Source organism: Equus przewalskii, chromosome 1, assembly GCF_037783145.1.
Source record: "Equus przewalskii isolate Varuska chromosome 1, EquPr2, whole genome shotgun sequence".
Taxonomy (NCBI): Eukaryota; Metazoa; Chordata; class Mammalia; order Perissodactyla; family Equidae; genus Equus; species Equus przewalskii.
Window position 1 is genome coordinate 91,267,756 of NC_091831.1, and position 26,186 is coordinate 91,293,941.

The window sequence follows — 26,186 nt, forward strand, 5'->3', positions numbered from 1 at the left end:
CTGCAATGTCATAATAAGAGGGTCATTTTTTTGACCAAAAAAAAGATTCAAAGCTTTCATCAAGAAATGAATTAATGATTAAAGGGTAAAAATGTAGCCTCTAAGAGGGGAGACAGAGCCAATAAATGAGCTAATACATTCCCTTTTGTTGGTTTAAGCTTAGTCTGAGTTGGGTTTCTTGCAAACAAGTCTTGACTAATTCAACAGGCCACATAACATAACACACACACACACACACGCATACACGGAAAGTAAGAAATACCTGGAGCAATGAAGAAAATCTATAGTCAGAGCCTTTAAAGTGCCACCCAGTAGCTAATACATCAAGTTGTAAAATAAACATGGAAAAATGATTCGAATAAGAAAATTATGTCGATTTAATAACCAAATAGGCTTGGGCCCTAGAAATAGATGTAATATGATCTTTTTAATCACCAATGGAACACTAACAAAAATTGATCCGATATTAGTCTATAAAGAAAATTGCAATGAGTTCCAAAAGCCAGAAATTACGCAGATAACCTTCTCTGACCATAATAGAGTTCAACCATAAATGAAGAGTAAACAATTAACCCCCTCAAATCCAACCATTAGAATTTAAAAAAAGTTGTTCCCTATAAAACTCCTAAGTCAAAAAGAGTGAATAGATTACACACTATTTGTGGCAAGAAAAAAGAGAAGAGGGAAGCATAAAGCAACTTGATAAGAGATCACAACTCTTGATAATAACTGCAATATCTCCATGAAATGGATGATTTTTTTTCCAAGAAAACCTAAATTATAGAGTTAACTTATAAAGTAAGAATTTGAATTGAATACAACAATAAACGGGGGAACTTGAAAATAATGTTAAAAGATCAGGCCATGGACGCTCCCCCTCAATCCTGCCCTCAAGCAGGACAAAAAGAAGCGGATTTAGACAGTTGCAGGAACTAGTTCTTTCAAACTTCTTAAACAGATAATTTCTATGACATAAGCTGTTTAAGATTATTGAAAGGTATGGAAAACTCCTATTCACCTTACAACACTACTATAACCCTGATGACAAAAATCTATAAAAGAAAAAAAATAGGTCTATTTCAGAGAGTTGCCCTGTGTCATGCTATTTTACATACTATGATGCTCTTTATTTCAGAAAAACACACACACACATACATATATACAGATTATGCAGATGTATGCCCAGGGCGATATTGAAAAGAACAGCTAATATATCTTTTCTCTCTGCTGATTAGCCAGTAGGATAGAGTGGGCACTACTATAAACTTCCAAATAATGAAAAAGGGGGGAAGCATAAGATGGATGCCTCCAGCCAAGTGCCAAAGAACGGTACCATTCCCAGTGTTAAAATGCAAGTTTCACAGCACTCCAAATAGGAGAGTTCTTGTTAGGAACCAGTGGAGGAGACAGCTGGTAAGGATTAAGGATTGTTGAAAGCCATTTGGCCTGAGAAAGGGCATCACGAACATCACTGGAGCCTGAGAGGAAGTGACCAATCATATCAAGAGCAGCTGGAAGGAACTATAGCTAGAGGCTTGTCATGATTTGAAGGGATTCAAAGAGAACAGAACAGCGATTGCTAACGTACCATGTCAGGAACACATCTCCATAGGGAGTGTGCTAAAATGAGCCCATACGGGGCCGATTCAGTTTTCATTCCCATTTTCCCATTTGTGGGAAGGCATTCCTGTACCCTGCCATGCAAAATGGAGTCTATCTACGTGCATCAATATCATTCATGTCTACACAGGTGCAAACCCATTTTAGTGAGCAGCCTAATAGAAGCCGACATCATGACCTCAAACCTCTGTCCATTCACCCACCAGACCACTCACACATGGAGACTCACATACACACAACCAGAAAGAACCAGGTAGGAACTTCCTGCTATCAACCGTATAAACCCGCCTGCGCTCATGTCCATCCTAGCCTTTTCTTCCACTATTTCTATTAGAAGCTGCCCCTCCAACGGTTTAAGACTCTTCTCCAGAGCTCTGCTTTGGATTTTGTCCTTTTCCATCTTCTCAGAAAATTTGTTGATTACTTCGCCTTTCTCTTTCATTCTGGAACTTTCTCATTGCCTATTAAATGTACCCAAGACGCCCTGCCATTAAACAACATTACACACACAGAGCTCTCCTTCAACCCACAATGCCTTCTAGCCATCTCCCTCTGTCTGTCTTCTTTATCACAAATTTTGCTACAAAAATCTATTCTGTGTATCTTCCTTCTATCACCTATCATTCTTTCCTCCTTCCTTTCACATCTGACTTCCATCTCTACCACTCCACTGACCTGATCCTTTCCTAAGTCACCAATGGCCTCCCATGGCTGAAGCCAGTGCCAATTCTCAGTCTTCATCTCACATCACCTCTCAGTGGCCACAGCACAGCTGACTTTGGTTTCCATCACACAACAGTGTCCTGGTTTTCCTCCCATCTCACTGACTTCTTTTCGTTGGCTTTTGCAGCTCAATGTCCTCCACCCAGACATTCAATGTTGAATTTCCTCAAAGCTCAGGCTTAGACTCTCCCCATTCCTCATAGGTATTCTTTTCCTGAATATTCTCATCTATGCCCCTGGCTTCAATTCTCTCCATAAACAGTTGACTCATAAATGTATATTTCCAGTCTAGATCTCTCCACTTTGTTTCAGATTCACACATTCAACCGTCCACTTAGCATCTCCATTTGGAAGTCTAAAGGCACCTCAGAATCATTATGTCCACAGCTGAACTCATGTTTTCCTTTTGCCAAACTAGACCCTCTTCAGGACTCATCATCCCAGAAAAGGATCTTAAGACTCAGACTTGCCACCTCACTCCCACTTATCCACTACATCAACAGATTTTGACCTCCTAAACATCTCTCGAAGTCATCTCTTGTACTCATCTCCACCATCATGACCACTCCAGTCCAAGCTCTTGCCCCGGACTCGGTAATAGCTTCCTAGATGGTCTCCCTTACATGTGTTATTTTCCATTCTAATCCCTTTTTTACTATATAGCTGGACTAACCTTTTTGAAATAAATAAAAATTTGATCACTTAACTCCCACTTTAATTACTTGAACAGCTTCCCATTGATCTTGTGATAAAGACCCAAATCAACATGGCCCATAAAGCCTTAATTGTTGGGCCCTGGCCTCCTCTCCAGCATCATCTCACACTAAACCCTGTCTTTCTCAGTACTCCACTGGGGTCAGACTTCTCCAGTCCCTGGAATGTACCATGCGCCCTCCTGCCACCTACAGCCTTTGCACATGCTCTTTTATCTGCTGGGAATTCTGTGCCACCCTCTCCAACCCCTCTTTGGCTTCATTAATTCCTCAGCTTTCAGATTAAGTTCAAGTGCAATTGTTTTTAGGGAAGCTTTCCCTTACTTCCCTAATTAGGTCAAGTTCCTCCTATTATACGCTTTCATGGCAGCAAATCCTCCTTTTGTAGCTGCCATAACCAGCTGTAATTTTACATACAGGTGTGTGATTATGTGATTACCACATTTCCTCCCTAGATTTGAATTTCAAAGGTAGGAACTACTGAGTCACGACCACCTAGCCCAGTGCCTGCACAAAGAGACACACAATAAATCTTTGTAGGACATTGCTTTTGAATGAAACAATGCAGAGAGTCCTGTCACTGTCAGGACCAAGGCAAGGTTGGCATTATTCACATTATTTACCATTGTTTGTGAAATTTTAGACAATGCAATAAGACATACAACTTAAGTAAGATAAATAACTATTGGAAAGGGAAAGATAAAATCATCATCAATTACAGATGATTATTTACCTAGAAAATTTGTAAGAATCAACTTGAAAACTATTAGATGCATTTTTTTGTTAGTGCTGTCAAGTCAATTTCAACTCCTAGCGCCCCTGGACACAGCAGAGGAAACTCTGCCCCAACTTTTTGCGCCATCCTCTCACCTATATCAGGCACTATATCGGACAATGCTCTGCTGCTATTCACAGGGTTTTCATGGCCAATTTTTTCGGCAGTGGGTGGCCGGGTCCTTCTTCCTAGTCTGTCTAGTCTAGAAGCTCTGCTGGAACCTGCCCACCATGGGTGACCCTCCTGGTATTTGAAATCCTGCTGGTATTTGACATAGCTTTCAGCATCACAGCAAAACACAGCTGCCTTAGTATGACCATCGACAGACAGGTGGTGTGGTTCCCTGACGGGAAACAAACCCAGGCCTCGGCTGTGAGAGCACTGAATCTTAACCATGGGACACCAGGGCTGGCTATTAGATGCTTTAAGGGGTTCATTAATTTAATCAGATTTTTTAAAAAAAGAAAAATAACAGCCTTCTAATCTAAGAGGAATACCCTACTATTATTGTATCATAAAATAATCATCCCACTAACATTTATTACACACCATGGGCCAGGTGGTGTGATGAACCATTTCTCCAACATCACCTTGTTTAATCATCACATTTAATCCTTCATTAACCCTAATGAGGTAGGTACGCCTCTTCTCATTTTACAAAAATAAAACTCTACAAACTTATACAGCTTGCCCAAAGAGAGTGGCAGAACTAGGGTTCAAAATGGGGTGAGGCCTCAAAGTCTACCCACATCCTACTAGCCAGTGCTGTTAGGAAATACAGGGGTAAAAAAGGAAGGTCAGGAATGAGACAAATAATGTAAAATGCAAAAGAAAAGCTATGGTAAGGAAAGTTTATGATAGAGCAAATTACAAAACCTTACCAGAGAGTATTAAAAAGGTAAGTATATCTTCCAGGATGTATATGTGTGTATGCACACGCAAGCACACACACACACATATACACTCTGAAAGCTGGAAACTGAATATGTCTGGATTCTTCATGCTTTCGGGAATGAAAAAAGATTTCTCTGTTGCTCTTCAAGTATGAAAACAGGCTTATGAAAGGTTCTTAAGCCTCAGTAATTACAAAAAATGGATTGATTTTTATTTCCTGTATGAAGGGAAGATAAGTCAGAAAATACAAGTACACAATATCAGGATGTGAGCAAAGTTGATCTTTTCGGAAATCTGTAATTTGCATACATTATTTTTCTACCAGAAACAGGAATGTTGAAGAAATAAGTATATGCCTGTGGAAATTCTATTTTCCTGTGGTTTTCAGTCATTGCAGACTTACCCTTTCCCTATCCGGGGGGAGGGTTAAAAACCCACAATCATAACCACACAGAAGTGCACTTGTAGAAGCTGAGCCTCCGAAACCAGATTAAAATGGACCATAGGGAGGCAAGTACCGCTGCCAAAAAGCGTGCAGTCAAGACGGTATAAAACCCAAATAACGAAGGCTCTGCTCCAACCAGCAAGGATGTATCTAATTCATTTTATACTCCAACACTGAGCAGAGAACCCAGTGCAGACCACGGAGTCCAGCACTGAGCACATGCTGGTCCCCTGCATTTATAGAGGATTTTGCTTTCATGCCTAAGCTCTCCAGTTTTATAGAATTCAGTTATCTATTTAAAAGGAATTTTAAGCTTGAACCGAAGAAATCAAAAACATTACTTTTTGCAAAGTCAGGAAGCTTATTATATGCATTTATAGTTCAACCAACCCTCTCTAAAGGATGACAATTAAGTTGTTCATTTTCTGTTTTGGACTGTGTGATGGTCTCTGAGCCTCAGTTTCCCCAACTGTAATATTTCGGTTAGTGGGGATCCATGGTTCATTTTAATGATACCATTCTAGGATTGTACAACACAATACACCATCACAAGGTTAAATTGCTGTTTAACTGAGTGGTGAAGGATTACCAAGCTGAGCTCTGTTAAAATTTGTAAAACATGTTCCAGATACACAAGAGAATGTCAGAAAGCAGACCGGCACCTTCACAGCAACCATCTGAATCTTGAATTACATTTCTGACATGTGCAAGGAATTTCTCTTCCCATAGCAGGTCAAAAGGCCCACAGTGCCAATAAGGATAAATTCAATTAGTCAAGTTTCACAAAACTGTAATATCTTAAATGGATCCAAAGATCATTCTACTACTCCTAAGTATATACCCAAGAGAAATGTCCATACAAAAATGTGTACAGAATGTCCAGGGCAGAATTATTCATAATACCAGACATGTGAATAATCCAAATTTCTAACTGATGAATGGATAAATAAAATGTAGTATATCCATACAATGGAATAGTATTCAGTCATAAAAAGAAATGAAGTACTGATTCATGCTACAACATGGAGGAACGATGAAAATATTATCCTAAGGGGAAGAAGATAGTCACAAAGGCCCAGATATTGCATGATTCTGTCTCTATGAAAAGTTCAGAACAGAGAGAAAGTATGTTAGTTGTTGCCAGGAGGCTGACACAGGCAGGGAAAATGGCAGTTTGAGGGAAAATGGAGAGCGATTGCTTAAGGGTACAAGGTTCTTTGGGGGGTAAAGTGTTCTCAAATTGACGGTAATGATGGCTACACAACTTTGTGAATATACTAAAAACCACCAAATTGTACCCTTTAAATACATAAATTGTGTGGCATGTGAATTATCTGAATAAAGCTGTTACCAAAAAAAAAATAGAAAATCATTCCAGTAAGTTCAGCCATCCTGGTGGTGGGGCCTGGGGTTATCTTAGTGGGGGCGCTGGGAACACGAGAGCAGATCCTAGCACTCTAACAGACTCTCCCAAATGACTCAGAATTCACCTGGCTATCTTTCCTTGGGCAACTCCAACTGGTATGGGGAGTTCCAAGGACCCAACACGTCAACGTTTCCCAACTGGAGGGGGACATCCTAGTCAGGACAAGACCTGAAATCAAGGATGACAAAGTTCTAGATGAAATTGCGAGTCTATCAATGGAAAGGTTTAAAAGCTTGAGACTAATAAAGTAGATTGGGGGGTGTGCGAGCCACAGCAGGGCTCATTTCTGCTCTCGTAACGAAAGACAAAGCTCCGCGTCTCTGATGAAACTGCAGCAACGTAGTGGCTCAGAGGTAGTAGAGATAGCCGACATTTTGTAGTAATGTAGTAGAAAGTTCCAGACATCTATAATTGCAATTGAATAGGGGACATTTTTGCATCTCAGCAACTATCTCTAGAGAGTTTCCCCCAGACTCAAGGAAGTACCAGTTTCCAGATTGCCAAGGGCATGTCAGTGTTAAGATTTCCCAGATGTAACAAAAGAGGTGCCCAGGATCCTTAACACACAGGGAGCAGGAGGTAAGCTTCGGGCAGTCTGTACATGAGGCCATGTGGAGGCAACAGAGCCTGTGTGCCCTGGAGAGGAGCGACAGCAGACACTTAGGGTCCACGTGAACCGGAAAGCTAAACTCCTGGGCCATGTGGGATGGGTTTCTAGGAACCAGGGAGAAGTAAAGTAAGACAAAAAGAGAAAATCTGGAGGCAGCTAAGGGTTCTTTTCGTAAATTCCACCTGTGTAACTCCACACGAAAGGCAGTAGCTTAGTTGAAGCCTGGGCGTAAAGCACATGCCACTTCATCTGGGTTTACTGCCAAGCTGGCAACGTTAGAGAACAGCTGTCTAGGATAGGTGGGTTTACGGGCTGAATGAGATAGGAAAGGAGAAAGACACCATCAAGTCATGGCGATTGGGAGGCAAGGATTGAGAATATACTCAAGAGCCTGGGGGACAAAGGGTGAGGGGCTCAGGCACGGTGAATGGGCCATGAGCCCTAAGACCTGAGAAGGAGCTTCAAGGAATGAGCTGAGGGCCACCAGGAGGCATGGAGTGTGCTCTTGAGCCAACTGCCTCCTAAGGCAGCAGCTCCTGGTATTTTCCCCACCATTGGCTGGAACTGAAGCCAGAGCATGTTTAGCCGAGCTGAGCCACGACAGCTGGCTGGAAGGTGCAGTCAGGAGTCAGGGCATAGGGTGTCAGGGGCTCTGGAATCCTGATGAGAGGAGTCTCCTTCATGTTAGTAGGAGATCTAGATTTCCTATTCGTGATTTCTATCTTCTTGCTTCTAATAGAGAGAGCCCTGGAGAATGACTGTCTGGACCCCTGTTCCCTGCCTTTTGGATCCTGAAATGCTTATATAACTTTGGGTCCGACTGCCGCTCTACTGAGGTCACCTGACTATATTGCCACTTCCTAATCCTAACAGGGTGCCCGGGCTACGCCTGCTTCCCCATACGTACACACACATCAGTCATAGTGGTCAGTTTGTTCTGTGCTGGTTTCTGGCCCAGTCTGCAGGCAGGAAACGACATACGTTCCAAGGATGACTTTTGGCTGACAGTCGCATCAGACACGGCAATCCCAGGCTGCCCCAATCTCTGTCCCTGATTTATGTACAGGACTGCCTCGACTTTCCAATTGTGTATTTCCCTATTTGTTCTCTACTAATTAGCGACCGCTCTCCCCAGCTCAGTTATACAGATGCTTAGGCCACAGGAACATACCATTTTGGGGGTCAGAATATAGTCTCCCTATCCTTTTTCTTTCTAGAATAATCTCAATGAAAAATAAGAGAGAGAAAAGGCATAGCTTTGAGTTATTTGAATGACTTAACCTCCTTTAGACTTTTGCTAATTAGCATATTTGGCTTACCCGATTGAGTAATTTCTCAAACCATTAGCAACACCAGACATAACTGTCCTTTAAGCAAAGGATCAAATACCTCCCAGACATGTCGCCGTGCAGGGGGTGAACCCAGCGTACTCCCAGTCATAAATCATCTCGCTGTCCTTCTCGGGGAGAGAGACGTGCAGCTCGCGGGAGGCAGGGCCCTCCTCGCAGGCTCCCAGGAGGCAGGGCCGCTCAGCAGGCGGCCGGGGGCCCTCGCACTCATCCTCCGGCAGCTCGGTCACCGTCTGCGTGAACGTCAGGAGCACCCGGCACTTCACCTCCCGGACCTGAACCCCCGGCCCACACGTGGCACTGCAGGCCGACCAGGGCTCCGGGATGAACCTGCAGAGAGCCAGGAGGCATGGGAAGGGGACACGGCAATCAGTACGCACAGGCCACAAGAGGATGAGCGACAAGCATTCTATGAAGGAGAAAAACAACTTCATCCAGAGGGAATCCAGTACATTGGGAATGCTATTCTTTTCTGGAGGCTGAATGATGTAGTTAACAAATTTGCAAATCTTATTAGCAACAGGAAGTTTTCACTGCAGATGTACTGAACCTTTGCGTGCATTTTATAATTCAAATTCGTGCTGTGACCTTTGCACAACATCATTAAAACTTTTTCTTTAAGATTTGGCAATAAAGAAACCAATATGTAGAGATAATTTCTAATCTGATTTCTTCTAGGACATGGAGATTTTCACCAATATTCATTCAACAAACCTTTATGGAGCTTATCCTTTGCTAACAGGCAGAGTTTTATTAAACTGTCTCAATATTTAGGAGCTGAACGGTAGAATAACAAATGCTTTCTGAAAAGCAGACGAGGCCTTAATAGTCGTTTCTGTTTAATATATAAATACACAAAACTTCTGAATCTTCTTGAAAATACCAAAGGTATTGCACAATCTGGCTGAATAAAGCGTTTATTTCTTATCCTGAATTATTATCCACTAAATCACGGGCTGTCAACCTACGGCTGACAAGTGGAATCCGGCCCACCTGTTTCTGTACAGCCCACCAGCTAAGAATGATTTTTACATTCTTAAATGGTTTGGGGGGGGAAAAAAAAGAAAAGAAGGATAACATTTTGTGTCACGTGAAAATTACATAACATTCCATTTAAGTGTCCATAATTAAAGAGTTACTGGGACATGGCCACGCTCACTCGTTCACCTATCGTTTATGGCTGCTTTTGTGCTACATGGCAGAACTGAGTATTTGCAAAGGGACCATTCAGGCTGCAAAGCCAAAAATATTCACTATCTGGCCCTTTACAGAAAATGTTTACCAACTCCCGCACTGAATTTAAAATACAGATTCCGTAGGGACACGTATATTTAAGATACTCTGAAGCAATACTTGCATCATGAGACATTAATAAGTAATAGGCCAGAAAGCGCTCAGTGATAGAATAAGTTTGGAAAACTCTGGGTTCAATAATGTTCAACAGATTTATTTCCTACAAAACTTTTCCAAGGACCTTGATATATGAATGCAACTATAAATACTTAAGAGGGGAATATGGTGTGCATCATTTCATAAACTTAAGTGAATACAGACCTCTATCCACGGGATAAGGCGGTACTAAATAAGTTCAGAAAACGCCGCTGAGATGTTCGCTTAAGAGGCAGCTTCAAGGCTTAATGTTTAAAACCTCAGAAAGATACGGTGGTAAGGGTCTCACAGAAGTCATTCAACCTTCTTTCCCAGACAAGACTTCATTACAGTTGTCCACAATAGCACATCCCAACCAGCAGAATGAAGTGCCTTGGCTGTATATGAGCCCAAAAAGAACTATCAATAAACCTCCCAAATTCTGTTTACTGTGTTGAAAATTGTTGGGGGGGAACTCTATTCTCTAATTCTCACATTCCACGAGAGGGCTGCTCAACATCCCAGGATGGAGTGGGATCGGAGTAACAATGACACGTTTCCTCATTTCTTTCTTTGCTGCTATCCCTGATAGAACTGGAAAGGAGACTGATGAAATTTAAGATGAGGCATCCATACCATGTCACAGTATGAAGTCCTTTAAGAGAAGGAGGTGGGTCTATGTGAATTGATGAGGAACAGTCTCCAGTTCATGTTTTGTAGCTTTAAAAGGTTTGAATTTTCTAACCACGTGCATACTGTACTTTTATGGTCATTAATTTTTCTTCTCTTTTCTCCTTAGTGATAAAAACTTAAAATGTGGGATTTTGTTTTCATTCGAATTGGACTCTCATGTCTTGGTGATTTAGACTCCTGACAGAAGATGGGGTAAGTGAGAAGGCTTTCGTCCACTCCCAACAGGGAACATGATGGTCAGACCCAGCACTTTCCTGGGTGTCCTGCATGTTCCAAGTTGGTTTTCAAAGGTCCTATTAGGAGACCTCTTAAAAATAGCTTTCAGAGCAGTCCAAATTAGCCATGAGTGATTGGAGAGGGTGGCACGGCAAGTCAAAAAATTTATGCATCATCTAGCATGATTTTCTTCTATGTATTATTTCTTATTTAAACAAAAGATATTATAGTGTTCACACAGTTCTGAATCTTGTTTTCATTTGTTTTTGCCCCTCAGTAATTTTTCTTTTTTGAAAAGGAAAGAAAGATGCATGAAAATGTTTGAAGAACCATGTCTGGGCAAAACACAACGAGAGCAAGAGAGCATGTTCCCTAGTCTTTGCACAACAGAAGAACTCGAAAAGAAGAGCAATTCACTAATGGGAGAGCTTAGACATGAAATGACAAAACAACAGAATACAGTGGAAAACTACAGAGCTGGGGAAACAAACCGTGATACATAACATGATTACAAATCTAACAAGTAATTCAGAACCAGGAAAAAAAGAGGAAAGAGCTGAAGATCAAATTAATGACAAAGAAGCAAGACTTGGAAGTGAATGCCATGTTGAGAGAGAGAAAGAGAAGCTCTTAAAGCAATTGTGGGGGGAGAGAGGGATGGGCTGCAAAGTAAACTTCTGGGGGTGATGAACATGTTCTTTATCACGAGTAGAGCTGGGGTTTCATGGCTGGATACAGCTTTTAAAACTCATCACTTTAAAGAGACACAGTTTATTGTATGTAAATTATTCCTCTCTAAAGTTTCTTTTCTTTTTTTTTTTTTTTTGAGGAAGATTAGCCCTGAGCTAACTGCTGCCAATTCTCCTTTTTTTGCTGAGGAAGACTGGCCCTGAGCTAACATCCATGCCCCATCTCCCTCTACTTTATATATGGGACGCCTGCCACAGCATGGCTTTTGCCAAATGGTGCCATGTCCACACCTGGGATCTGAACCCGTGAACCCTGGGCCACTGAGAAGCAGAATGTGCGAACTTAACTGCTGTGCCACCGGGCTGGCCCCTAAAATTTATTTTCCTAAATGCAGTTTTTAGTGACAAAATAAGAGCGAACCTAAATAATCTAATACTGAAGATAATTGGACTCTTCAAGTGGAGGTTCCAACACATGAAACAGACAGAGAATTCAGAAATAAAATATGTAAAAATGTGCCTAAAATACAGCTTGGAAAGGTACGCTGTCTTCCAGGAAACAGTGATAACAATGATTAACATAAAAACTAGAGTTTTAGGCAGAATAACGACCCTCCCAAAGATGCCCACACTCTAATTCCTAGAATTTATGAATATGTTACGCTACACAGCAAAAGGAATTTTATAGATGTGATTAAGATTACGGATCACGAGAAAGGGAGCCTAAGCTAGTGGGCCTAATCTAGTCAGATGAGTCTTTAAAAACAGAAATCTCTCTGGCTGGAGTCAAAGAGATGCAGCGAAACAAGAGACGAGAGATTCCAAGCACGAGAGGTAGTCGACCTGTGGTTGCTGGCTCCAAGATGGAAGCGGCCAGGAGCCAAGGAATGCAGGCGGCCTCTAGAAGCTGAGAACAACTCCTGGCCAACAGTCGACAGGAAAATGGAGATTCAGTTCTACATCTGCAGGGGACTGAATTCTGCCAACTACCTGGATAAGCCTGGAAGCGGACTCTCCCACAGGGCCTCCAGAGAAGAGTTCAGGCTAGCAGACACCTTGATTTTGGCCCAATGAGACCCAGAGCAGAGAAACTATCTGGATCTACTGGGCTTCTGACCTATGGAACCGTGAGATAACAAATTTGTATTGTTTTAAACCACTAAGTCTGAGGTGATTTCTTACAGCAGTCAGAAAACAAACGCAGCTGATTAAAAAATTAAAACTTTGAGGATGAAAAAGAATTCTACAGGCATCTAGGCACAAAAACCAAGCCTCCTATAAGAATAAAAAGTCAGGTGGACCTCAGACTCACACGACATTCGAAACCAGAGAAAGATGGGGCAAAAGTTTTGAGGGAGAATCAGGGTCCCAAGAATACTATGTCCAAATTGTTGTTCAAGGACAATGGCACTAACTTTCTGTAGGATAGGAACAAGAATAGTACCAACCTAATGGGGTTAGGAGAGGGTTAAATGAGAGGATGCCAGAGTGAAAAGCTCAATAAGTACAATAAAATAAAAATGGCAGAGGCCGGCCCAGTGGTGTAGTAGTTGGGTTCACAGGTTCAGATCCTGGGTGCAGACCTACACATCATTCCTCAGCCATGCTGTGGTGGCATCTCACATATAAAGTGGAGAAGGACTGGCACAGATGTTAGCTCAGGGCTAATCTTCCTCAGCCAAAAAAAAAAAAAAAAAGGCAACAACTGACATTCACTGCATTGTTATTTATGTGAGATACTGTTATATGTAGTTCACACATGTTTTACCACTTATTCATAATGATCCTATCAGGAAATATTATTATTATTCCCATTTTACAGATGAGGAAACTAAGGTACAGAGAAGTAATTTGTTGAAAATTACACAGTAGCTGCTAGCATTATTTTACACTGCCTCAGCAGTACCATTTTAAGATCATCCAAGATGACAGTCAAAGAATCCAAGGAAAACTTGAACATATTGTTTGGGGGAATTTGTTTTTTTTTTGGAAAATAAATAAAACAATATCCAATTGGTTAAGTCTTCAGCATAAAAGAAGAATCATCTAACACATATCAGTGAAAGAAAAGCATATTTTGGGAAAATATTTATTATCAGAAACAGAAAGAAATGTTATAGCATCTACTTGAAACTTCATAACAATAAAATTCAAGGAAGCACTCTATGAAACGAAAGATAAAAGGCGGGATTAAAAAGTCAAAACACAGCTGAAAAAACCTTCTGGCTTAGTTGAGAAAAAACTGCACTAAAATAAATGTAAAGTTTGCCTCTGTAACAGAAGAAAATCCAAATGAAGAGAATGAAAGTACATTCAGCAACAAGGAGGGCAAGTGCTTTGATTCGAAGGAAAGCTGTGCTTCTAAGCATAGAAGAAAAAGTCAAAGATGGGGGAGAAATCCATGTTAAAAATTGAGAAGAAATTCAATATAGATAGATGGTGAACCTTTAGAATAAATAAGAAAAATAATACAGAAGGAGGCACAAATATAACAGAAGAAAACTTTCATGCATCCAAGAAAGACTTGAATCTATGTCCTAAAAGCTCTCACTGTTTACGAAAATTACTGAAAAGAAAATAATACCTAGACTTATTCTAGAGAAATAGTCTAATTTTAAGTATATGGGGAAAAACATCTTATATATAAGAAGAAAAAAACAATTGACAGCAAAAGGAGAAAAAGCAGTTTAAGCTCAAATATTTCCTCTTCAATATTAAAATGTAGAGAACTCCAGAGTCACATGGTCACAGTTTTAAGAAAAAAAAAAAGAAAGCATATTAATCAAAAGTGCACGCTTCTGCTCATCTGAAATAGCACAAAAAAGACATTCTTAAACACAGAGTGTCTTAGAGGTTATGCCATCTCTGTAATCTCCCAGAAAAGAAATGTACAATGACTGACTCCAATTCAATGAGAATTTAATTTTAAAAAGAATTAAAATAATATGATGTAAGGACTTGCAGTGACAATTACAAAACTTTAAACATATAATTAATTCTAAATAACTATAGAAAATATGATTATAGGGCCAAATTAAATGTTGTAAGTAGTTTTTTCAAAAACAAAATGCATAGAATAAACACAATTTACTACTAATTATCTTGGCTCCAAATATCACAGTTTAATTAACAAAATCAAGAGCTTTGAGGAAATAGTTGGTAATAAAGAAAGTTTTATCAATTTACTCATTTTCAAAATGGATGTCAATAAAAAAGTCATAATTCATGAAGTTTATGATAGAAAAAACAGAGACTTCACCATATTTTTAAAAAATGAAATTACAAACAATAAATATCCTCTTTTTGGAGAAAATAAATCAAGAAAACATAGACCATAAAGAAAATCATCAGAAACAACGAAGCACTTAAAATGGAGGCCACAACCATCAGTAATGATAATAAATGTAAATGAGTTAATCTCTCCTATTAAAACGTAAAGACTCTAATCCAATTTAAGAATCTAGAGAAGATATAAATGAAATGCCTTCAGAAATGTAAAAAGTGTAAAGATGAACAAAATGAGATATGAAGATAAAGTGGAAAGGCAAAAAGAGAGGCATAAATGTTAGGAAAGAATGACAGAATAGACAAAACTATCATTATTTGAGGATGACCTGATAACTACGAAAAACAGGAAAATTAATTGAAAATATTTCAAAAAAAAATAGAAGAGCTCAATAAAATGGTCCTATCTATCTATCTATCCTCAAATTACGAGGCTTCCCAGAGCTCAGCTAACACTGCTCTTGTGAGCTGCCAGGCACTGTGCTAAGACTATTATATATCCTATTTAATATAGTTTTCACAACAACCCTATGAACAAGCAGTGTTATTTTCCTGATTTTACAGATGAGAAAACTGAGGCTTAAAAAGTGTAAGAAAATTGCCCCAAGTTCTGTGAGCTTGTAAATCAAAACTGTATAAGAAATGCGCAGGGCTGATATGATTAAAATTACAAAATACTGAGGAGACTCTAATCGCAAAGATCTGAATGAATGGGGAGAAGGCCGCAATGCCTCTGAAAGCGAAGACTCAAAATTATAAAGACGTTCATTCTCCCTTAATTAATTCAGAAAACTAACGCAGTTCCCATCCAAGCCTCTTAGGCAATTTTTTTGGAAGTTGGAAACAGACAAGACAACACTAAAGCTTTAGGAAGGTGATATGAGCACAGCCAAGGATATTTTTTAAAGGAATAACACAGGGCACTTGCAGAGCCTGATAGAAAAAAGTACTAAAATGTTACAGTAATTCAAATAATATGGTACTGGCAATGGAGAATTCAGTTTACACATGATGGCATTTTAAAACCAAAGTAGGTAGTTCAAATTATTCAATAGATAGCGCTGGGGACAATCGGTTAATTATTTGGAAGAAAATTAAGTTAGACTGACATTACATATCACATGTCAAAGTAAATTCCTCATGGATTGAAGTTAAGCGTAAAACATGAAAACATAAAAAGTACTAGAAAATAGCTTTTTTTTAAAAAAGGGGGGTGGGGGAAGACTAGCCCTGAGCTAACATCTGCCACCAATCCTCCTCTTTTTGCTGAGGAAGACTGGCCCTGAGCGAACATCCCATCTTCCTCTACTTTATACGTGGGACGCCTACCACAGCATGGCCCGCCAAGCGGTGCCACGTGGGCACCTGGGATCTGGACCGGTGAACCCCAGGCCACCAAGCAGAACATGAGCACTTAACCGCTGCACCACTGAGCCAGCCCCAGAATTTTTTTAAAAAGGTGGTTTTCCCATGTTGATGAAAGTGTAGGACAGAGGGTAGAGTCGAGTACTCCTGTGCATGGACAAATCAGTAGTGACTTTCTGAAAGGACATTTCACAGTAGAAATTAAATGCCTTCCACGTGCCTATCTTCTAACCCAGAAATTCCACCCCAGCAAGTGTGCCCTTAACAAGACAATCAGAGACATGCACTTTGAGATTTGCGGAAGTTTTATTCATTATGGTGAATAATTAGAAACCAGCTGCAGACAGCCCGAAAGAGCTTTCTAAAATGTAATTGTGATTACATCACTTGCTAAAATCTTGAAATGGCTCCCATTGCCTCCTGATGAAACCCAACTTCTTAACGAACCAGGGAAGGCCTCCAAGACTTGCTTACTTTTCCAGCTGCATCCTTGCTGTCACTGCCCCCTCCCCATCCTCCGGGCCCCTCTCAACACTCAGTACCTCCACATCCAGGTGTGACCCACGTGGGCCAGTTGGCCTGCTCGCAGCCTCAACTATCTGACATGCTCTTCTTCTGATGCCTGTGCATCTTAGGGCCTCAGTTCGTGTACCATCTCTGCCCCTCATCCCGAAACCTCACCAAACCATAAAATAATCAGTAACTTCTCTGTCTACATTATTAGACCAACCTTACGACAGGCGAGACTTGAATCCAGGTGATCTAACATAACATTGCAGCCCTCCCTAGTATCACACGCCAGAGCGTTGCCATCCACCACTTCCCAGCTCTGAAACGTGGGACAATTCCTTAATCTTTTAGGGTCTTAGTTTTCTCATCCCTAAAATGAGGGTAGTTATAAAGCCTCTGCATGGGGCCATTGTGAGAACTAAATTAGTTAATCCATACAGAACACTTACAACACGGTCTGGCACAAAAAAAAGTGCTCAATATTAGTTGTTATTACTGTTGTGAGGAAAACAGATGTCCGAAACAGAACCTAATTTGATTTTGGCAAATAGGATTTCCACAAATGGAGAAGCTAAAACAGCAGGGAAGAAAAGATACAAAATGTTCTAAATCTGTCCTATTTCCATGGCTTTCATACATGAAAAAAATGGGAGAAAGGGCAACGTAACTGCGGAAGTGTCGTGCATCCCATAGAAACCAAGAAGGCTACAGGGAAGAACTTTTAAGACAACTATCAACTGTCAACACATTCCACAGCTGAAAACTAAGAAGGTCAAAATTGTAGTTCCCTTGGCTTAGCTTTAGAAGCTGTAATTTTTATTTTCCTAATTAAAAAAAAAGCCTTTTGAACATCCGCTCCCTATGTAAATTCAGAGCTCGGGCCATGGTAAACCACAGAGGCAGAAATATTTATCTTCTCCAGGCGGGTTTGGCAGGCTTTCCTCGAGGGATTTGAACGACGGCTATGTTCATCTTCTCGTTCACTGTCAACAAGAAAGCATCCCCAAACCGCGAAAGACGGTGGTCATAAAAGGATGAATTGGAAGCTGAGATGTGTTGCGGTTTTGTTTGGAAGTCAAGGGAACACACAGAGTCAGAAGCGGTGGGAGGAAACTATCAACTTGACACTATGCAGTCAGAACAGGCCAGAAACAGCCAGCAGCGTGAGCGATAAAGGAAAAGTGCGCAGAGACCACAGAGGGAGAGCAGGCAGAAGGTGGGGAAGAGGCAGCCACTTGGGCTGGGGAACAGGTGCTGTGGGCTCCGTGTTCCATGCTGGGGAGCAAAGAGTGGTGCCCCACAGGGGGAAGGGGCATATGAGCTTTGCCCAGTGAAAAAGGAGAGGAAGAAACCACCGGCAAAGTCAGGTGGGGCTGACAGAAAATGCAGGTTTGGGATGAATATGGGGCCTGAACCCACTGTAGCTTACATGATATCGCCCTTTTCCCATCCAATAACATGAACAGTATTTTCAGACCTTGCAAGGGACCCTAGGGACTATCTGATCCAGGGGTTCCCGAAGTTGGATGCACCCCCAAAGTCACCTGGGTGCTTGCTAAAAATGCTGGTGACAAATTCATAGAGACAGAAAGTACAATAGAGTCTGCCCGGGGCTGACGGGATGGATGGGGGCCTCGGGAGTTAGTGTTTAATGGGCACAGAGTTTATGTTGGGGATGATGAAAAAACTCTGGAGATGCATGGTGGTGATGGTTACACAACAATGTCAGTGTACTCAATGCCACTGAACTGTACACTTAAAAGTGGCTAAAATGGTAAATTTTATGTTATCTCTATTTTACCACCATAAAAAAATACCTAGAAGAGCCAAAAGAAAAATAATGCTGGTGACTGGGCTCCATTCTTAAGAGTGTCTGACTTGGTGGGGCCCAGAAATCTGTTTTTTAAATAGTACCCCAGTTGATCCTAAAGGAAATCATTTGAGAACCATACTTTAAAAAATGGTATCACGGTTATCAAAGAAAAAAACACCTTTCTCTTTTAGAGATACATACTGAAATATTTATGAATGAAACGACGTGCTGTCTGGTTTTGCTTCTGTAATGACCCAGTGGGGTGGGGCAGTGTTGGTGGTACAGATGAAACAGGAGTGGCCGAGGTGATAATTGTCTCTGTTGGATGATAGACACATGGAAGTTCATTATACTGTTCTCTCCTCTTTTATATAGGCTTGAAATTTTCTATAATAAAAAAAGCTTTTTAAAAAGACTTAACCAGGTGAGGACCATTCCCAACAGAGAGGAGAGCAGGACTAAAGAGATGGAGGCGAGTAGCAGCTTGCTGTGATCAAGGCACAACCAAGGATTTGGTGGGGCTGGAGCATTCCATTTAAGGTAAAGCAACGAGGTCATCAGAGATGAGGCTGGGAGTCAGGAAGCCTAACACCATGCTAAGTTTTATTGGCCTTGTGAACAAGTGTAAATCTTTGGGTGTTGGGGAAACATTGGGATATTCATTGGGAAGAAAGAATCAGATTTGTGCCTTAGTTAGACTACTCTGGGGAGCTGTGCAGAGGGTGGAGTTGGGGAGATCGAGTGAGGAGCAAATTAGAAGGCTGTTGTAGGTGTCCTGGTAAGCGATCTCAGGACCTGGACAAGGATAATAGTAGGCATGGAGAGAAGGAACTAGAACCAAGAAAGATATAAGCAGATATAATTGGCATAACTCAGTAGTTAATCATAAAAAAGGAAAGAATGAGAAAGGGGCAAAAATGATTCCCTGCTTCCAGTTTGTATAACTGGACAGCAATCCCATTAACCAAGAGAGCACATTGCTAACGAGGATTAGCAATTGTTATCTAATTGTGTTTTGAGAACAAAAGATCCTGGTAGGATGCATCAGTCTAGACTGAGAACTCGATGACCTTCCTTGTGGGACAGCTATACACTCCCATGCAGGTATCTCCAATCCCTTTCTTTCTACAGGCTCCTTCCCTTACAGAATCACAGGAGATCAGAGATGGGAGAAGGTTCCAGTAGCGTTTAGCCAAACATCCTCCTTCTACAGTTGGGAGGTCTATAGAGGTCAGCTGACTTGTCTAAAATCCTTATTATCTTTTTGATATGTTTAAGGCTGTCCTAACTTGAAATAAAGAACAAGAGAAATCAAACACATACATATCTCCACTCTTTTCCATCAACTTGACTACCAATCTTCACTCCTTCTTTAGTACTCAAAGATCCAGTGCCCCATTTCCTTCTAATTCGGAATTCATTTCTTAAGTCTCTGCAAGGTTCATTTCTCTACCCTTTGAATAATACTTCTCTAAAATTAACTGAAAAAGACTTTCTTGTCAAACAAAACAGCCTTTTCTCAGTCCTCAGTTTTCCCTTGGATTTCTATGAGATTTGAATACTATTCGCTGCACCCACCCCTCCCCTTAGAACCTTTCCTTGCTTGGTCTGTATAACAATGAGCTTTCCTTGGGTCTACTCGTTCCTCTGCTCACTACTTCTACTCCTTCATCATCCACTTCTTCAGATTCCCCTTCTTCCTCTAGATCGCCAAGCTTCTGTCATGAGCCCAATGCTCTTCTCTCTTCAATCAGTTACTCTGGGGTCCTTCACCTCACAGAGTCCACAGTTTCTTCTGGGTTCATATCCAGTCCTGACAGCAGTCCACATGGAAAAGTTCTGTGCTTGTCCTAAGTGTACTGTGCCAGTTCTCTTGGCCTGCATCCCTGGAGACATGGTGCCTTCTCAAAGAGAAGTAATCCACTTTCCCCTGGGGTTCCCTGCTGAGCTGGACCACAGTTCTTAACAGTGGGATAGTGACAAATGAGAGTGTGTTCTGCAAAGAGCAATGAGGTTGGTAAGGAATCTAAAAATAACAACACATGAAAACCCCTGAAAAGGCTGAGAATGATGACTTGGGAGAGACAATGCTCTTAGAATCCAGCTTTCCTCAAATTTGTGAAAACTTATCACACAGGATGGGGCATAGATGTGGTTTTTTCTGTCTCAGAAAGCAGAAATTTGAAGGAAGTATATTTTGGCTCAATAGGAGAAAATCCCTGCAAATAACTCAGGTTGTTCAACACAAGAATGAGCTGTCTCTCAATGCAGTGAACTCTGCCTGTTGCTGAAGGTGTTGAAGAAGAAATGCCTCCTCAGAGAGGAAGATTGGCCACACCACCTCGGAGAGCCCCTTTCCTCTCACACACTGTGAATGGCTCTCTTGTTAGAGAGCCTGTCAGCACCACAGACTTTACATGTCTGACGCGGGATCAGCTGTCTTGCCCAATTACTTGAGTCTATCATTGGTGCTGTTGCTCTTCTAGACTGCGGGATCAGAAATCTCAGGGCATCTTTGATTCTTTGCTCTCTCTTAGATCCCTATACCTCTGCCTCCAGAGTGTTTCTTTGATTTGCTCAATTCTTAATTTCCAGTGATACCATTACAATCCAGACTTGCCAAGCCACATGTGGATAGAAGTCACTGGATTTTTGAGTTGGAATGGATGCTGGAGAGATCAAGCCCAGTCTGCTCATTTTATAGGTAGGGAGAATGAGACCGGAAAAATTAGACTCGTCCAAGGTCACATAGTTAAAAGTGGTGGTTCTAGGCTCCAAGATTCGTAGTGCCATATTCTTTCCATCGCCCCACACCACAACAGCTCTGGAATTTCACCTTATAATCACTCAGGCCACCCTGATACATTTCAACTTAATTGGCTTAATAGAGATTAGCCATGAGTTAACCATGGGATGATTCATTTATTTGTATGACACTGTGATGGCCCTTGGTCAAATCATCTGTGTGAATCTAGATCTGGGAATTATCTCCCATCTCTTAATTGTAATAGGCCACTGGGTCTGCTTTGAGTTAAATAAGACTGTTCTTTTCTGTGCTTCTCACAGATACTGCCAAAGTAGGGCTGCTGAATTGTGAAATAAAGAAGAATTCTAGCCAGCTCGAGCTCTCTAGAGTCTGCAAATCCAGGTCATTTGGATTTGAGATGTATCATTGGACTCCAGTGAGTACAAAAATGACATATATCATGTTAACTGGCTATGCCCTGATTTCTTCCATAAAAGAGACCGGACTCACGTTGGTTCTTCTGTTGCTATTCTGGTCTCTTCTAGTTCCTGTGCTTGTTTCAGCCAAGGTAATTTAGCTTCCACTGGACTTTTTTCTAAGAAAAAAAAGGCATATAAACAACATGCTTAATCATTGTTAATCACTGAGGATTTGGACGCATGATTGTTAATTTGCTGAAGATTTCATTAATAAAGAGGTCAGGCTTTCAAAGGCAAGCTGAGTCCTCTAGCACGGTACATTAACCAGCTTCTGGATTGAACCAAAAATTTCCGTCATGTATTTTTTTTTTATGTAAGAGGTAACCAAACAATCCCATGGCACAGGTGAGTACATTCTCCAAGTTAACATAAAAATGCCTTTTGTAAATCAGTGTCAATCTCTGTTGTTTGCATATTAAAGCTTTTACTTCAATCATGTCAGCTTGCTTTCTTTTGCCGTAAATTCTTTTGGATCACTGAATGAAGAAATTAACAGAGAAAAGCAAATAACGTAAGGGTTTAGAAAATTGGGAGGAGAAGAGTCTGTGCTATGGTTTACTCAAACTTTGTTTATTGTTATTATTATTGATGTGGTTGTTGAGGGAGATGATTAACAGTTACAACTGGCATGCAGGAGCAAGCTGGTGCCCCTTTCTGTCCTCTGAAGCCTTCTAAGACATGAAGAACAAAATTATAATTATGAAATGAGAAAGGAAATAATTTTGGACTACTTCATAGAAATCACAGACAGTAAGAAAGTGGCTAATGACAATACTGTCAAGTGCAGAAGGAAGGAGGAAAGACTTCACTGATGAAGTTATATAATCAGTATTTGTACCTTGCATGGCAACAAGTGATTTTTCTGCAAGATAGATACAGTCAAATAAATATTTGTTTAATGGTTAATTATGAGACTATTTGTATGGATAATGAACCCAGAAATAATGAAAGAGAATTTTACCATCTTCTTTAAAGTACTAAGGAAGACTCTTTGGCACTAACAGTTGGGAATAATCCTTTTTCCATTTCCAGGAAGGAAATACTTGTCATAAGAGTTGGTAATCCCTTACTAAAATATACGGAAATAATCATGTACAGAGAGGAACATATATCCGAGAGATGATGCCAAGACTTCCTACCCATGGATGCTATCCATTTCTGCTAATTCACGTGGAACGAATGGGAACCACAAGAGATATTCTAAATGCATCTCTAGATCTAGATTGGGAACTGAAAGACCTCATTCATTCCATGGTAGGCAATAGGACACATAATGAAGAAGACATCACTCTTCCCTCAAGAAACCTACACCCCAATGGAAGGCATGTACAAAACACTGTGGGCAAAAAGAAGAATGAGAACCTTGGAGGAATTTTTCTGGTCATCTTTCTCTTCATCCTTCTCCTTTTCTTTCCTCTCCTTCTTCTTTCTCCCCTCATCCTCCTTCTCCTTTTTCTTCAAGGCAGAGACTAAATCAAATTCTTTTATGTCCACCAAGAAATGTTAGTATAAGCCTAGATAGATAAGAGGCCCTCCAATTGTACTCAACCAACACGAGTTTAGTTTTCTCTCCAGATCACTTAATCACACAGGTCCAACTTCTTCATCTAGCTGGACAAGTCTATTGTAATCTGCCAGTAAAATAATTTTGTAAGAAAGTTAGTAAGTTGAAATGTAAATGCTGCAATATTGGAAAGAGAGCTGGAAAACACGGCTTGATTGACCTTTAAAATGCACCACAAACTTACCTTTTGGTTTATAACACGGGATGGGAATGATACACTCTTCTTTGATGTGTAACTTGAGTTGAGGATTGCAGCCGCCAACGTGCTGACCACGGTGGTTGATACACAGAACAACCCGGTAACGTAAGCCTCGGCCACAAGTCACTGTGCACTTTAGAGAAAAGAGAAGCCAGTGAAGTTCTTGCTCATGAAGAGAGCACAAAGGTCTTAATGCCTCCTGCAAAGAAGAGCCACAGATGTACGTGAATCTCAAACCTAAGAGACCATTAGATAAATATTATGTAAGGAAGGGAGGGGAGGCTGATTTTCTGTGATTCTCATGCTTCAGGTCCCTTCCCTTGCAAGGCCTCCGTCCAACACTGAATTGGAAAAGTATTCAGATGAGGTCACAGCGCAAGACAAATGGAAATGCCTGAAATCTTTCTGCTCAAATATGAAAGAAACTTGATATGGGTTTTCTCAAATTTGATTAAAAAGTTACAGGACGTTATCTAAAACAAATTGTGAAGGTGAAAGAAACTTTTCTAAACTATCGGTGAAAAAAAGTCAAATTTTGATCAACGATGCTAAAGGACTCTCTTTCTATTTTGTCTATAGAAACGGATTTTGCAAAACTGTTGTAATTTGAAGAGGCCATCAAACAGTATTGAGCCAAAAAGTTTAGGAAAAAATACGAAAGACATCTCAGGCAGTTAAAATTAATAAAAACAGGGGCCAGCTCTGTGGCTGAGTGATTAAGTTTGCGCGCTCCCCTTCGGCAGCCCAGGGTTCACAGGTTCGGATCCCGGGTGTGGACCTAGCACTGCTCATCAGGCCATGCTGAGGCGGCGTCCCACATAGAAGAACTAGAATGACTTGCAACTAGGATATGCAACTATGTACTGGGGCTTTGAGGAGGAGAAAAAAAAAAAAAGAGGAAGACTGGCAACAGATGTTCACTCAAGGCCAATATTCCTCACCAATAAAAAAGGGAGGGGGGCTCTGGAGCCAAAAAAAATTAATAAAAACATTATGCATTTTTTTCTGAATTCTTATGAAGTTTGTGGTGTCCGTAGTTTTTCTTGATTTATTTATGGTTTGGAAAGTACTCTTGCCTATGAATGGACATTTTCATGCTATGAAAATTTAGGATATCTTTTCAATTTATCCACATACGTTGGTGAGTATATGTGTGTGTGTACGTGTTCTTTTTAAATCAAGACTTTACATGTTAGGAGCATTTTAGGTTTACAGACAAATTGAGTAGATGGTACAGAGAGTTCCCATGTGCCCCCTCTCCCCTGCACACAGTTTTCTCTAATAGTAATACCTTGAATTAATGTGGTACAGTTGTTACAATTGATGAACCAACACTGATCATTATTATTAAAGTCTAGAGTTCATATTAGAGTTGTCAGCTATTAAAATTTTTTGCAATTTCTTTTCTCATTCTAAATAAACACTCACTTAGATGTCCAATATTTGTGGTTTGTATTCTTTCTTCCTAAAGAGTCAGCTCCAAACTGTACAAACTTCAGGGCCGTCCCCCCTGGATCCACCCCTGGGAGGCGCTGAGAGTCCTTGGGCACCTGCTACAGAACAGGCACCGACCCCCAGAGGTCATCTCACTAATCGTCCTGGCATACTTGCAAGTTCATAGCTTCATTCCCATTTAACAGAGGAGCAGACAAACAGCCCACCACGTAAGGCCCTTGCTCAAGCTCACACGGTTCCTTGGAGGCAGAGTGGACCTCCATCCCAGACCCTCCTGTTGCCAAAACCATGAAAAACTTCGCCACTGGTTCGTAAAGCTTGAAGATTCTTTCCTGAGCCTGTGGATGCTTTCTGAATGGTCACCGACAAGTCTCAGAGGACATGGAGGCCTTCTTCAGCACACACACATCTCCAGGAAGAGTGGGATATCAGGAAACCCCCTCATTTCATTGTGCCACTCACGTGACCACTGAACAAGCACTGTCATGAACCGAGGTTTGAGACTAGATCCTACGTCTAGGAAACTGTCTCACCTACCCCCACATTTATGAATTTGAAATATATATGATCCTGAGAGGCTGTTTTATATTGGACAAGAAAGAAAAAAAAATTCTGCCCCAAGAGATAGAAAACAACATGCTTATAAGGTATAAATATCCTAGAAATGGTCACTCAAAGGAGTTTTGTCTCTTCAGTAGCCCCTTTGGGAAGCTGGACCCTTACCCCAATGATGCTGTCAGTTTTTCCCTTTCCAGAACTCCTCTTTCGAGTTGAATGTATCCTTAATGATAGCAAATTTGCATCACTGAGAATGCATTTGATTTTTTTTAAAATGAAAAGTATGAAGAGCCAAGAAAGGTGAATGAGATGAGTTGGTTAATAATCCTTTGTTTTGACATTATAAGCGAACATAAAGTCACGACATTGATGGATACGGGGTGGTGGTATAAGAGATCTAAAGCCGACATAAAACATATGGATAAGATTTATAAGAGCTGAAAACAAGCTCTGCAGGTTGTAGGAGAAATGTTGATTTTTGATGAAAGGTCACAATGTGATTTTTGACACACAGCTCCGGAGTTCAAAGCACGGGATGACTTTGCTATAATAAAATCTTTCCATCTCAGTCTACTTATTTATGTGAACAAGCTTCCCCAGAGTGTACATGCAAAACAAAACAAATCAAGAAATCAATAGTAAAAACTGAGAATAAAATTATTGCAGAACCCATGTCTCACTCTGGCAATGG

At 40.8% G+C, this 26,186-nt stretch overlaps 1 protein-coding gene across 5 annotated transcripts in view; it reads right to left on the minus strand.

Annotated features, from left to right (window-relative positions):
• The window catches only part of ADAMTSL3 (ADAMTS like 3), a 327,141-nt gene that overhangs the window by 99,089 nt on the left and 201,866 nt on the right, over positions 1–26,186 (minus strand). For all 5 annotated transcript variants that reach the window (XR_011525377.1, XM_070569997.1, XM_070569993.1 and 2 more), the window contains exons 14-16: positions 23,468–23,615; positions 21,751–21,835; positions 8,596–8,885 (exon numbers count right to left, since the gene is read on the minus strand). Coding sequence is in view for 4 of the 5 variants with exons in the window: in XM_070569997.1 (XP_070426098.1) it covers positions 8,596–8,885; positions 21,751–21,835; positions 23,468–23,615 (523 nt within the window). In the remaining variant the exon portion in view is untranslated. The remainder of the gene's footprint in view (positions 1–8,595; positions 8,886–21,750; positions 21,836–23,467; positions 23,616–26,186) is intronic.